At 56.3% G+C, this 13,025-nt stretch overlaps 1 protein-coding gene across 1 annotated transcript; it reads right to left on the bottom strand.

Annotated features, from left to right (window-relative positions):
• Positions 1 to 102: 102 nt before the first annotated feature.
• On the bottom strand, positions 103 to 7,258 carry FSCN2 (fascin actin-bundling protein 2, retinal). Its single transcript, XM_066236105.1, has 5 exons — positions 5,205 to 7,258; positions 1,317 to 1,473; positions 927 to 1,048; positions 433 to 600; positions 103 to 348 (listed from the first exon to the last, which is right to left on the bottom strand). The coding sequence occupies exons 1-5, from the start codon at positions 6,028 to 6,030 to the stop codon at positions 143 to 145; spliced, it is 1,479 nt and encodes a 492-aa protein (XP_066092202.1). The 5' UTR covers positions 6,031 to 7,258; the 3' UTR covers positions 103 to 142.
• Positions 7,259 to 13,025: the final 5,767 nt, after the last annotated feature.

Raw genomic sequence — 13,025 nt, 5'->3', positions numbered from 1 at the left:
GGGAAAGCTGCAGCACTTGCAAGTAGGTGCAACCTCCAGCCCCTGGGGGCCCCAATGCTGACTCTCTGCGTCCACCCCGAGCAGCTTGAGCCTGCCAGCGGCTGAAATAGACACAGTTTAATAAGGACAGTGGGCTGCGTGCTCAGTACTCCCAGAGCGCAAATCCGGCGGGCGTGTCCCCGTCCGCACGCAGCAACCCCGAGGCGCCGCCGCGCAGGTACTTGCCGTTCCGGGCTCGGATGGCCAGGCGGCCGCGCTCGCGGAACTCGAAGAGAAAGTCCTCGGCGCGCTCGCCGTCGCTGCACACGCTGCCGTGGCTGCCGGTGTGCCAGAATCCACCGCCGCGGCCTGGAGAGCGAGCAGGCGTTGGCAGGGGGCCCTCGGCCCCGATAAACGCCTTGCACCCCTGCTCCCGCCCCACGCTGGCCGCACCTCGAATCTGGTAGGCGCCGTCGCTGAAGCTCAGGTTGAAGACGTCATAGACCGAGCGGTTGGTGTCCAGCTGGTTGGAGCCTCGGCGGTGACACACGAAACCATCCAGGCCGCGCAGCACCAGAATGGGCCGGTTGATAAGCTTGAGGAGGAATTCCTCATCCTCGCCTGCGGGGAGAGCTGTCCTTGTCCAAGCCAGCCGGGTGGGCACAGCAGTGGCTCCCCAAAAAGAGTTTCCAGTAGACTCGGGCTTCAGGCTCATGGGCCTGATCTACCATTGCCATTGTCCTACATGACTGCCTGAGCTAGGGCTCCCCACAGGTACAGTGAAGGAAAGGGTTCTCTGGTATCTCACTGCTCCCCTGAGGTCGGCAGCAATGATCTGAACCAAGTGTAGGGGAGGGGCCAGCTCTTGGACACAGGGTCTATGAGCAGGGGTTGTCCCTTGGCATAGTGCCTATCCCAGTCACCCCAAGCGGGTATGGAGTGCTTACCCACAAAATCGCTGATGGCTGCCAGCTGCCCGTTCTTCTTCATGCACACGTAGCGTCCATTACTGGCCTTCAGGGCTACCCGCCGGCCACGCCACTCCATCTCAAACATGGTGCTGGCAGAACTGAGGGGGCAGGGCAAGATCCGTTTAGAGCAGTAGGACATGGGAGCTCAGAGCCAGGGCTCCCCATCCTCAGATCCAGTACCTTCTCCCAGGGGGAGCAACAGGCAATGGCCTTCCACTGATACGCTTACCACCATTAAGAGCTGTGCCCACGCCAGTAGGCGTTCTTCCCAGGCTGGGTGCTACAATATCCTTGTGGGTGAGGGAGGTAGTGTGGTGGTGGTGGTGGAAGTGAAGGTGGTGTTGGATGTGGGGATGGTACACTCACACTTGTGTGGCTGTAGCCTGGATACCTCCGTGAGTGACCAGGGTCCAGTAGCCCCCAATGCTGGAATAGAAGGTGCACTTCTTTGTCTCCTGGTCAATTTGCATCAGGAAGGTCTCATGATCCAGTTCTTCATCTTGGTTGGCTGAGACATTGACGCCTGGAGGGAGGAGATGGGAAGCCCCTCACGCCTCTCCCTGGGTGGGTGGGGAGCAGACGGGTGGGGAAGCAACCCAGAAGCTGGGGGGGGGGGCTCATCTAGAACCTGAGAGGATTCAGAAGGCATTTCTCAGAGGGTCTGGAAGCTCTGCCCCTGGGGCCATGTGGGCACATGGAAACCCACACACTGCTCCATAAGGTTCTTGGCCCAACTCCAACTGCAGCCCAGGGGCCAGGCCCTTCCATGCTGGCAAATCCCCTGTGTTGCTAATCAGCAGGTAATCTGCTTGCTCCCGCTCTGCACCAACACTTACACTGCCTCTATTTATAACTCACTCCTAAGCCACTATGTGGGCACCATTGGGTTCCTGTCCTCAATGCCATGACCCAGGGAATAGCCAAGGCCTGGGGTCCATTCCTGGGCACTAGGTAGGGACTGGCCCCTTGTCATCTCCCCAGCCTCCCACTCACGTATGGGGTCTCCCAGGAGTCCTAGGGGAGGGCAAGTCTATCTGAAACTCTGCCTGGGGTTCCTGGGCCAGGGACAGAGAGGGTGTCCATGCTCAGGTGGGGGAAGCAGGCAGGCACCAGGGCCTCCCAAGTATCTTTCCATAAATTGAGTTTCTGTTGCTATGGCAACTCTGAGTGGTATGGTAGAGGTCCCCTTTGGGTCCAGCATGTCCTACTAGGATAGCAGGAGGGGTAGGGGCAGAACCCCATCAGGGCCTGAGGATTGGAGCCAGATTCTGTCCCACTTGCACCCGGGAAGGAAGGCTGGGGTCTCCCTCCCTCCACAGCTGCCGGGTGGCCTCCCCTCTTGCTTAGGTCACTTCTCAGAGGAGGATAAGGCAGTTGGCGTTTTTCACGACCACCCCACCTTCTGTCTGTCAGCAGCACTGCACTGAGTGCCTGCTGCCCTGGGCTCACACAGCCCAGAAAACAGCCCTTGCCTCCTGGCGCTTGTCGTCTGCTTGGAGTGGCAGATGACAAAACAGGTGTCAAATGCCCGCGAATATTGTGGGCCTGGGCTGGGGACAGCCTCCCAGGGAAGGTGACACTGAAGCAGACCTGAAGGGGTGAGGGAATGGCCCTGCAGGTGCTGACGGAGGGGTGAGGCTGGGCTTCAGGCCTCTGCCACCATCCCCAGTGTGTCCCCACACACCCACTAGACAGGATGCGGTCCAGGGGCTCCATCTCACACAGCCACCTGCTGGGCCCTGACCCAAGCTGGAGCACACAGAATCCTGGCTGGTGCCAGCAAAGAGCACAGAACCTGCTCTCTGGGAGGGCGCAGCTGAACTGAACATGTGAGCCCCAGGGAGGGTCTGTTGGGCTCTATGGAAGAACTTTCCTTACTCCTGTGAATACACCAGAAGACTTGGGGCCCCTCTTTCCTCTGGACCATGAGAACAGCAACAACCATGTTGTGACCAGAAGGGCACCAACTCTCAGGTCAGAGCTGTCCCAGGCCAGTAGTTCTTCAAAGAGGAATGAGCAGAGGACTTAGGTAATGCCACTGAGCTGGCAGTAGTGTCCTGTGTCTGGGACCCCCTCCTCTGTGTCCCCAGACACCCCTTTATAGGAGATAATCAATGTCCTGTGGGTTTGCCAGTTTGCAGCCATTTTTCTGTTATTTGCAGCAGCCAATAACTGACTGCAGTACACCACAGGGTCAATGAAGGCTGGTGGCAGCAAAACAAAGATATCAGGAAGAGAGGACAGCAGGGTCCCTAACCTCCAGCAGGGTGCTCACACACAGCCTGGGGGAAGGAGTCAGGTTTAGGGTCTGCCCGGCCAGGAGGATGACTGTGATCCAGGCACAACTCTGCAGAACCCGCTGCTCCAGCTGCCTTGAATCTAGAGGTACCCTCCAGGGTTGCAATGGCACATCCTGCTTCCTTGCACCCTGGTTGTCAATTCAACGTCTGAACATGTGGGGGGCAAGGCTATGTGCTGTCAGGCTTATTACAAGAGAAATGGGGAGGCAAATATGGGGTACCTTGGCTTCTACAGTGGGAGATGGGTTTAGTTGTTAGTGGAGGATCCCCCATCAAAGGTATGAGGTCAGCCTGACCTGTGGTGGCACAGTGGGATAAAGCATTGACCTGGAAGTGCTGAGGTCGCCGGTTCAAAACCCTGAGCTTGCCTGGTCAAGGCACATATGGGAGTTGATGCTTCCAGCTCCTCCCTCCCTTCTCTCTCTCTGTCTCTCCCTCTCCTCTCTAAAATGAATAAATAAAAAAATAAAAAAATAAAAAAAAATCTAAAAAAAAAAAAAAAAAAGTATGAGGTCAGATCCAGGGTGGTCCAGTGGACAAAAAATGGCCCATACTAGCCCTATTCCTAACCTCCATCATCATCACTATCTCCAAAACAACACCACCATCACTGTCATCAACCACCAAAAACATCACCATCATTATCACCAATATCATGTATACTACCATCACCTAACCACCACTACCACTATCCCTACCAACACCATTACCACCAAAACCATCATCATCAGAACCACTAGTAGAACCTCCAGCACCATCTCTGTCACCACAGCCATTCTTACCGTCACCACCATCATCATTACCTCGCATACCACCAGGAGTCTGGCTCACAAGCTAACCCCGTACCAATATTTTGTGTCTCGCATCTCCTTTGACTCAGAGGGGAAGCTTTTTCATGTCATAGCCCACACTTCGCTCACAAACCAAGCATGTGAGATGACCCAGGCCAGATGCTGCTGTGGCTAGATCCTAGGGCCTGTGATGGGAAGGACCAGGGCTGTCCACCCTCCAGGACCCAGTCACACATTGGGACAAGTGTTCAGGAGGTGTTTGTGGAATGCCTACCCCTGTGCTGGACTGGCCTCGAAGACCCTGACTACAGGCAGTGCCCAATAGCCACAGTGGGGTCACTCCTCCCAGGTACTCATGACTGGGCTTCTGCCATCTGAATGGGTGGTGGCACTGTGCCAGGTCAGGTTGTGTCCTAGGTGCACAGAGCAGGAGCCCAAGTGGGAGACAGCTGAGACTGGTGGCCTCTACCAGTATGGGGCTACTCAGGATCTACTGCTTGTATCCACCCCACAGGCATGTGATTGCAAGTGGAAGGGCCCACTGGTCAGGTGAGGCAGGTAATCACTGATCCAGGAGGCAGGGGGAGCCAGGACAAACCAACCAGGCAAAGACAGTTCCTTCGTACTGAGGAGCACAGGCCCAGGAAAGGACATCTACTCTAAGCATCCCCTGGACTGGAGGGACCCCTAAGGTCCCTCTCTAACCCCATTCCTGGGGCTGGACGAGGAACAGCTCATCAGCCACATGGGGTTGTAGGGACCATTGCCCTGCCCCACTCTGGTCCTGCTGGCTTCTTGCCCTGTCTTTGGCACCCTCCCCAATTCCCTTTACAGTTCAGAAAGTGGACTGGTGGGAGAGAAGCGGGGGGAGTAAGGGAGGTCTGCCTAGGATGAGCAGGGCCTGGACCTTGCCATTCCCCACTGGGCACCCCTCATTCAGCTTTCAGCAGCTTCCCAGCTGTCCTGAGACATCCCCTTCCTTCTGACCCCAAGGTCAGCAGCCCTCTATGGGGACCCCATACATGGCCTATGGTCCACCCAGCTGCATCACACATCACCACACACATTCACATACACACATCTTCACCCCTCGGACCCGAAGCCACTCCCTTACGTGAACCCCATGCTGAAGTCAGGGTTGCTGGCCCACTGCAATCTCTTACCTTGCCTCACAGACACGTAGCGGTGGTTGGCAGCCACCAGGACCACTTGTGGATGACTCTCCTCCAGGTCAAACAATTCGTCTTTGCCAGGCCGTGTGTTGCGGCCAGCCCTGAGCGTGCCGGTGGGTCCCACGGGTGCCAGGTAGCGGCCATCGCAGTCCTTGAAGGCCAGCTTGCCCGCCTTGAACTCCAGTGTATAACGGGCGCGGGCCTCGGGCTCCCAGACAAGGTGGCCATTGCTGCACAGGTAGCGGCTGTCGCAGGACTTGAGGCAGTACTGCCTGTTCTGGAAAATGAGGGTGATGAGCGCGTCCACGCCCCATGGCGTGTTGCTGTCCGCAGCGATCTCATTCTCCTGTGGGCACAGGTGTGCATAGCGGCTCCGGCTCACGCTCCTCAGGTGGGCCTGCGGGTGGATGGCTAGGTGCACGGTCCACAGCTCGGCCGGGGAGATGGCAGTGGCAAAGCAGGACAGCCGGTCCTCAGTGCCACCAAAAAAGCGGCCGTGTGGCTCCGACTGCAGCACCCAGCGCCCGTCGGGCTGCGGCAGGACTAGGAAACGGCAGTCACGGCCCGGCAGCTCTGCCTCGCAGGCCACGCGCCCGTCCTCCTCCGCAGACAGGTAGCGGCCCAGGTGGCTACTGCGGAACAGCACGGCCGTGCCCTGGCCGGGGTCAGGCTCTAGCACCCATATCTGCTTCCTCTTGAGGCTGGGTGCCGAGGCGTTGACCTTGAAGCCGAAACTCTCAGCCGTCAGGTAGCGGTCAGTGTCATTAACAAGGCCAAACTGGATCTTTAGCACCTGGTGTAGGCCGTTGGTGGGCATCTTGGGGACGACCTGACAGGGGCCTGGGAAGCTCTTTCTGCGTGCTCACAGCACCCAACGGTCCCCAGAGGCCTGGCTCAGCTGGGCTGGCCTGTGGCCCTCAGGCCCCATCAGCGTCATGGACCTACTGCCTGCTCGGACGCCGCCTCTGAACAGTGGCCGTGGGCCCAGGCAGCTCTTACATGACCAGCAGGCAGCAGAGGGCGGGTGGGAGGCGGATCAGAGCTAGGCCGGCTTAGGGACAGTGGCTACCTGTCATTACCTCAGCTTGGATTTCAGCCACTCCTGGACTACACTCAGGCTGGAGCTGGGTCCTCGGGGCTGGAAGGCACCCCTTGCCACAGGTTCTCCCCAGTAGCTGATGCAGCCCAGGCTTGGGCCCTGTGTCCTGTCTTATGGCTCCAGCAGCTCTTGGTCTCTCTTCTTCTTGCAACTCACCTCAAGGCCCCCTGACCAACTGCATGGACTAGCCAGCCCAGCCCAGCTCTCCCGACATAGCAAAAGCTGCCTAGTGGAAAACAGCGCAGCCGCAACCCGATCACAGCCCTCCACCCTTGGCAGCCGCCAGAGCCTGGGCCAGATCCAGTTACTGCTTCTCTGATTCCTGCTGCCAGGAGCACGGCCAGGCTCCCCACCCGGTGGCCTGCAGCCTGTGTCATACACCCCCCTAGGCTGCCCCTCACCAGCAACCTGTAGCCCTGGGCCTGATGCTTCTCCAAGGGTTGCCAGGACTGCAAGAGGCAGGCAGGGGTGTTGATGCCAGTGAGCTGGACAAGTGCCCTGTCCTGGCACTGGTGGCATCCAGACCCAAGCTAGGGTACAGGTAATACAGCATCTGCTCACCCTGTCCTCACTGGGCAGGGCAGCCTGGCTGTCCTGGGCCCCAGGAAGAGGACCCCTGCTTAGGGCTGAGGTGACTGACAGCTGTGTGATGGAAGCAGTGACACCTGCTAATGGTTGCACAGGGGAAGGGTTATAGGAAAGTGTGAGTGTGAAACATGACATCATTCAGGCGGCATGGAAGGCAGCAGGCTGCTGGACCCAGGTCAGAGGGCCCAGTTCCAAGCTACGCTCTGTGTCCTGAGCACTTCACAGGGTCCATGAGGCTTCTCTCTCCTCTGTGGGTGAGCTCTGATTGAACCTGCCTTATTGGATGGCCTTGGGGACCCCTGAACTGCCATCCACATTGCTAGAGAAACTAGCATGACTATGGGGTCTCAATGGGGTCAGGTTCAGGGGACTCTGTAGGGTGGGGCCAGCTAAACCAGGCCAGAAGTTAGCCACGCCCAAAACCAGTTGGGCTTTCCCTGCACCCCCTTCCTGTGAGCCGTAGGGGGCCATCTTTGGGGACTTGCAGTGGCCTGCCCAGCCTGGCCATGCCTGTCTGTCTCCTGCACCTGCCTCAGGGGCCGGGAGCCAACCAGTGAAACCAGAGCTGCCCAACCTGGGCCTGGGCCAGCCTTGGTGTCCTCTTCCTCATCACAGCGTGTGACCCTCAGGGCTCCCTGGGCACCAGGACCTGAAACCATGAGGCACTTCCAGCCACGGCTCCAGAGCCTAGCTCCATCCTCATGGACCCTCGAGGCTCCAGGCACACCCCTGCATCCCTCTCAAGGCCATGACAGGGCTCCATGCTGTTGGGGCTCTAGCAAATTGAAATGGATTTGGGCTGAGCATATGTGAACCCTAGGGGGTGGGCCAGTAACATGAGGGTCTATGGTTGGAAATGGACACAGAGTCCTTCCTTTATTCACCCAGCCCTTGGCAGCAACCTAGCCTGGCACATGCAGACTGAGGAGACCAGAGCACCCAGCCCAGGCCTTGGTGCAGAGAGACATCCTTGGGTCAGGAGGATGTGGCCAGTGGGTCTCCTGCTTGGGGCAGTGCAGCCAGGCACTCAATGGGGGAAAATGGCCCCAACTCCAGAGCGAAACAACTCTGTCTCTGCCCGTCTCCAACCTTGGCTCCCCCGAGAGGAGTGTACCGCAGGGTCAGATTGGGTGCAGCCAGCCAGCCCCACTGCAGGAGGAAGCTCAGCAGGGCAGACAAGCTGTGATGCTGTTGGAACCTCAGTTCATCTGTGCCTGGGGTGCCTCTGGGGCAGCTGTGCCCATGGTCCCCCTTATCTGCACCCTGAACCCCCAGCCAGGCTGCATAGGAGCAGGGCATCTGATGAGCATGATGGCCTCATTAGCGCTGACTGGTGCTGGCAGGGTGCTCACAAGCATCACGTGCCCAGCAGAGGAAGCCCAGCTGCCAGGAACTAAGCGGGCCTGGCTCTGGGTAGCCTCTTGGCAGCAGAGCCAAAGTAGCCTTTAAATTCTGGGACCCCAACAGACTCAGATAGGGTGGGGTAGACGGCCTGGAGTGGCCTCTCAGGCCCCTGGGGGGACTCTGAGAGGTGGGCCTCCCAGGCCAGGCTTCCCTGGAGGAAGGGAAGTTTACACAGACCTCCCCCTTCCTGCCTCTCTCTCAGGCCCTTGCTCAGCTGCCTGCTAGGGTCATGGCTCCTTTCTGGAACATCCCCCAAAGTTCTGGCATATAGTGGGTACTTAATAAGTCGATGTGGGGGTTCTTGTGTGATGGGCTGAGTGAGCTCTGCTGTGTGCATGGATACACATGGACAGGGCTGGAAAGAGTGAGCCACAACTACCTGTTGGGCCCCCTGGTCCCTGGACCCTGCCTTTGGTCCCGTCCTGGCTTCCCAGCAGGGTGACCAGGCTGGGTACAGCAGGGAGTCTGTTTCAGTACCGCCCACACCCCAGGTGTACACTGCTTTCCAGAACCCTCATGGGCTGGGCATTCTCACCCCTCAGCAAACCCCTGAGGCCACGTGGATACTCCTTTCAGGCAAACCCCTCACAACCCTTGGCCCTGCTCCCTCCCAGAGGGTGTCCACACAGCTACTCACTAGAGGCATACAAATGTGTACACCACAGTGTTCTGTCCAGCTTGCCACTGGCAGTTCCATTCACCTGTCCCAGCTCACATCTGAACCCGATATGGTCCCCTCCTGGGGCTGGGTTGTGTGCCTATTGGCCCAGGCTGCTGCCTGTGACTGCTGGACCATGTATCAGGCCACTTGATGCACCATCTTAAACATGCTTGGCTTGAGGAGCACCTTTTCCTGATGGACACCAAGAGGCCATTTGAGTGAGTAGTACTCCCTGGCCTCTATCTCAGGGAGTGACCATCTGTGGATGGACACGGCCAGAGGGACCCTCATGGCCACAGCTGGCCATAGAAGGCAGGGTCCCTCAGCTGTTGGAGGCCCCAGCAGAAAAGCCCTGTCTGGTCTGTGGCCACTACTCCTCTTAGGGAGTGTCCAGCTGGGACCAGGAGCAGAGAGGGCCATTTCAAGGGCCTCCCGATCCCTGGCACCCATCCTGGAGCACTCAGGAAACTTCTCCTTCCCCGGGATGCTGGGGGATTGGTGGGCCTGACCTCTCAGAGGCTCGCTCTCTGGCTCCCCCCCAGTCAGGCAACTCTGGGACTACCAGAGAAAGGATCCCTGCCTCAACATGTCTAGACCACCGGCCCTGGATACTAGTGTCAGCCTGGGCTCCTGCCAGCACACTGCATGCTGCCATGGCAACCAGCATGTGCACCAGGCTGGGTGCCCAGGCAACGCTGATGCTGGTGGCATGAGCTGGCATGGGCCCTGTGTGAGTGCAGACTGGAGGTGGAGGCGGCTCCCTGTCTTGGCTGGCATGGAGCCGTAGAAACTGGGAAATGACCCAGGACGGAGGCCCAGGCAGCCTCACTGGCTGAGGGACCTCCACAGGTCACACCTTTCCCTGATCCAGGCTTTGGTTCCCTGCTCTAGACACCGCCCACCACATCTCCCCATGGGTAGCGAGGCTCCAGGAATTACTTCATGTGGAAGAAATTCCACTGCTCACCCTGCTTTCCAGAGCTCCTCGGCCCCAGGACCTGGCACCTGTTGCTTTTGTGGCTTTGAGGTCCTACCCTACCCTGACACTTTACCCTCTATGGTCAACCATGCTGGCCAGCGCCCTGCTGAGCCTCTGCCCCATGAGGCCAGGCCCACCCTGCCAGTCTGGGCGCTGGTGGGCACAGCCCAGGCCCTGATTTTCTGGATCCTGGGCCCATTGCCTGCTCCTGGGGTCCAACTTGGCCAGCACCCAGGGCCCAGCCTCCTGCATCGTTCCTCAACACAGGCCCCTGGTTTGGTTGCCTCATGAATTTTTCATGGCTGAGCTCTCTGCTGCTCTACAGTTCCTCTTACATGGCAGGCGGGGCCCTCTTCTCTTACTCTGGCCTCAGTGGGTTGGTTTACTGGAGGCCTGCAGGCGGTTTAGGGTGACAGCTCCTCTGGGTGGGATGGGGGGCAGCGTTGGAATGAGCAGTGTGGGGATGGGGCTCTGCGCCTCAGACTCCATGGCGTGCACAGACTCTGGGGGTGCCCTGACTGCCCCGCCTGCCCACTCCACATGAAAACCCACCCCATCCCACCTCTCAAAACACATAACCTAACCCTCAACCCTATGCCACCTACATGGGTCCACACCCATCCCCCAGGACCCTATCTACTGCCCCATTCCCAGGGCTTGGCAGGGCAGCCCCATGAAATACTTGTTTTCATGGATCCCTTTTGCCTGGTAACCCTCCACTTTTGTTTTGTTTTGTTTTGTTTTTTGTTTTTTTTTCTGAAGCTGGAAACGGGGAGAGACAGACTCCCGCATGCGCCCAACTGGGATCCACCCGGCACGCCCACCAGGGGCGACGCTCTGCCCACCAGGGGGCGATGCTCTGCCCATCTGGGGCATCGCTCTGTTGTGACCAGAGCCACTCTAGCGCCTGGGGCAGAGGCCAAGGAGCCATCCCCAGCGCCCGGGCCATCTTTGCTCCAATGGAGCCTCAGCTGCGGAAAGGGAAGAGAGAGAGACAGAAAGGCAGGAGAGGGGGAGGGGTGGAGAAGCAGATGGGCGCTTCTCCTGTGTGCCCTAGCCGGGAATCGAACCCGGGACTTCTGCACGCCAGGCCGACGCTCTACCACTGAGCCAACCGGCCAGGGCCAACCCTCCACTTTTTAAAAACTTTTTTTTTCCTTTTCTTTTTCAGGGGGTGGGGATGGCAGGCTGGGCCCCAGGCACCCTGGGATGTCACCACAGGCCAGCTTGGGTGCAGCTCTGCTGGTCCTCCTTCCACTTCAAGCTCAAAACTGCTGGCTGGACAGGGGAAGCCTGCTCAGAGCAGTCAGAGTAAAAAGCTGGGGCAATACAAAAAAAAAAAAGTTGGGGCAATCTCTTGGCTTTTGTCTCTTATAAAACCATAAGGGGGGTGGTTATGTCTGGTAGGGGAGGGGAGGGAGAGACCAAAGGCCTCTGGGCCTCAGTGAGGCCAAAAATCCCCAAAGGACCAGGAGGACAGGACTGAGGGAATCTGAACAATCTGAGATACCCAACGAACATTGGGCAGTCATTGAACACCCAAACCCTAGGACCTCTGCATATACCTAGGACAAAAGGGGAGCATTCACAAGAATATCTCAGAGTGAGGCCCTGGCTGCCCAAGGCTCAGAGTAAGGACCAGACCAATTCCAAGAAAACAGATAGCTACTTACTGCCCATCTGGGTTTTCAGACACACCGGTGTGAGGCCAAGATGTGTCAACATCTGTCAGGAGATAACAACTCCACAGGTGACCACGGCAGCTTGTGCCCTGCTTCTATCCACATGCACCCTTCAGAGGAACACACACACACACCCCCAGTCACACACGCATACACATATGTGAATGCACACACAGGCAGATAGCTCACACATGCACATACTGATACACACACAGACACGCAGGGAGACAAGCAGCACACAATGCACAGGCACGCAAACACATACATACTCATACAGACACACATACGCATGCATGAAGAGACAGGCTGCACAATGCCAGGTCTATATGCAGAGGCTCAGCCATTGTGAAAGATCCAGATCCTGGACACCAAGCAATCACAGACACTACCTACTGTGCGCCAGAAACTTTGCAGGGACTCAAAAAGGAACTGACTCCATTTCTGACTTCTGGGATAAAATACAGTAGGCCATTTATATGTCCTACAGTGAGATAGGCTCTGCATATGGTCACTGTCCTTTGTCTAGTGGCTCCCATTGGGACGGTGCCACCCCACTCTGCTTGAGGCTTTAGTGCTGGTCTGCTTTTGGAAAAACTTTCTCACCTGTATGTGACACTATAAACTATACAGAGAACAGGAGGGAGGCCTTGGGGTTAAATATTTGATAGTTTATGAACCAAATGTGTGAAAACCTGAATTAGGGCAGGGAAAATGCTACAGAGGACACCATTAGGACAACTATCATCATGGAAATGTAGACTGTAGATTAGATGAGTGGTGTTATATTGATGTTAAATTGTGTGATTATTGTCACTGTACTGTAGTCACATAAGATAAAATCTCTGTTCTTAGGAAAACACTCTGAAATAAGGGTAAAGGGTAGAATGCCTGAGACATACTCCAAAATGGTTCAGAAGTGAAGAGAGAAAAAAAGAACAAGGCAAGTGTGGCAAATGTTAACAATTAAGTAAGTTTGAAATGATCTCAAATCAAAAAGCTATAATATCAATATTAAAAGCTATAATAACTGGAATAAAAAATTCCAGTGCAGGGTCAAAAGAAGTAAAAAAAAAAAAAAGAATTTCAAGCCCTGGCTGGATAGCTCCACTTGTTAGAGCATCATCCTTATACACAGAAGTTGCAGGTTCGATCCCTGGCCTGGTGGTCAGAACACATACAGGAATAGATTGATGTTTTTGTTTCTCTCTCTAAAATCAATCAATAAATTTTTTAAAATCCTGAAAGTTAATAAAACAAAACAAGGACAAATAGAAGAAAAAAATTAAAATGTTAATGAATTCATCTAGTAGTTATGATACCCAATTAACAGAAATCTCCCCAAAAAAGAATAGAAAAAAATAAAACAGGAAATTGTGAAAAAAATAATATAAGAAAATTC

Source organism: Saccopteryx bilineata, chromosome 6 (genome assembly GCF_036850765.1).
Source record: "Saccopteryx bilineata isolate mSacBil1 chromosome 6, mSacBil1_pri_phased_curated, whole genome shotgun sequence".
In the NCBI taxonomy this organism is placed as follows: domain Eukaryota; kingdom Metazoa; phylum Chordata; class Mammalia; order Chiroptera; family Emballonuridae; genus Saccopteryx; species Saccopteryx bilineata.
This window is presented reverse-complemented; position numbering and strand designations above follow the sequence as displayed.

Bases quoted from the DNA above. Each gene is read 5' to 3' on its own strand.
- FSCN2 (XM_066236105.1), bottom strand. From the start codon at position 6,030: ATGCCCACCAACGGCCTACACCAGGTGCTAAAGATCCAGTTTGGCCTT. The intron at 601-926 runs GTAAGCACTCCA...CTCTCCCCGCAG, and splicing joins AGCCATCAGCGATTTTGTGG to GCGAGGATGAGGAATTCCTC. The intron at 349-432 runs GTGCGGCCAGCG...CTCGCTCTCCAG, and splicing joins CGGCGCCTACCAGATTCGAG to GCCGCGGCGGTGGATTCTGG.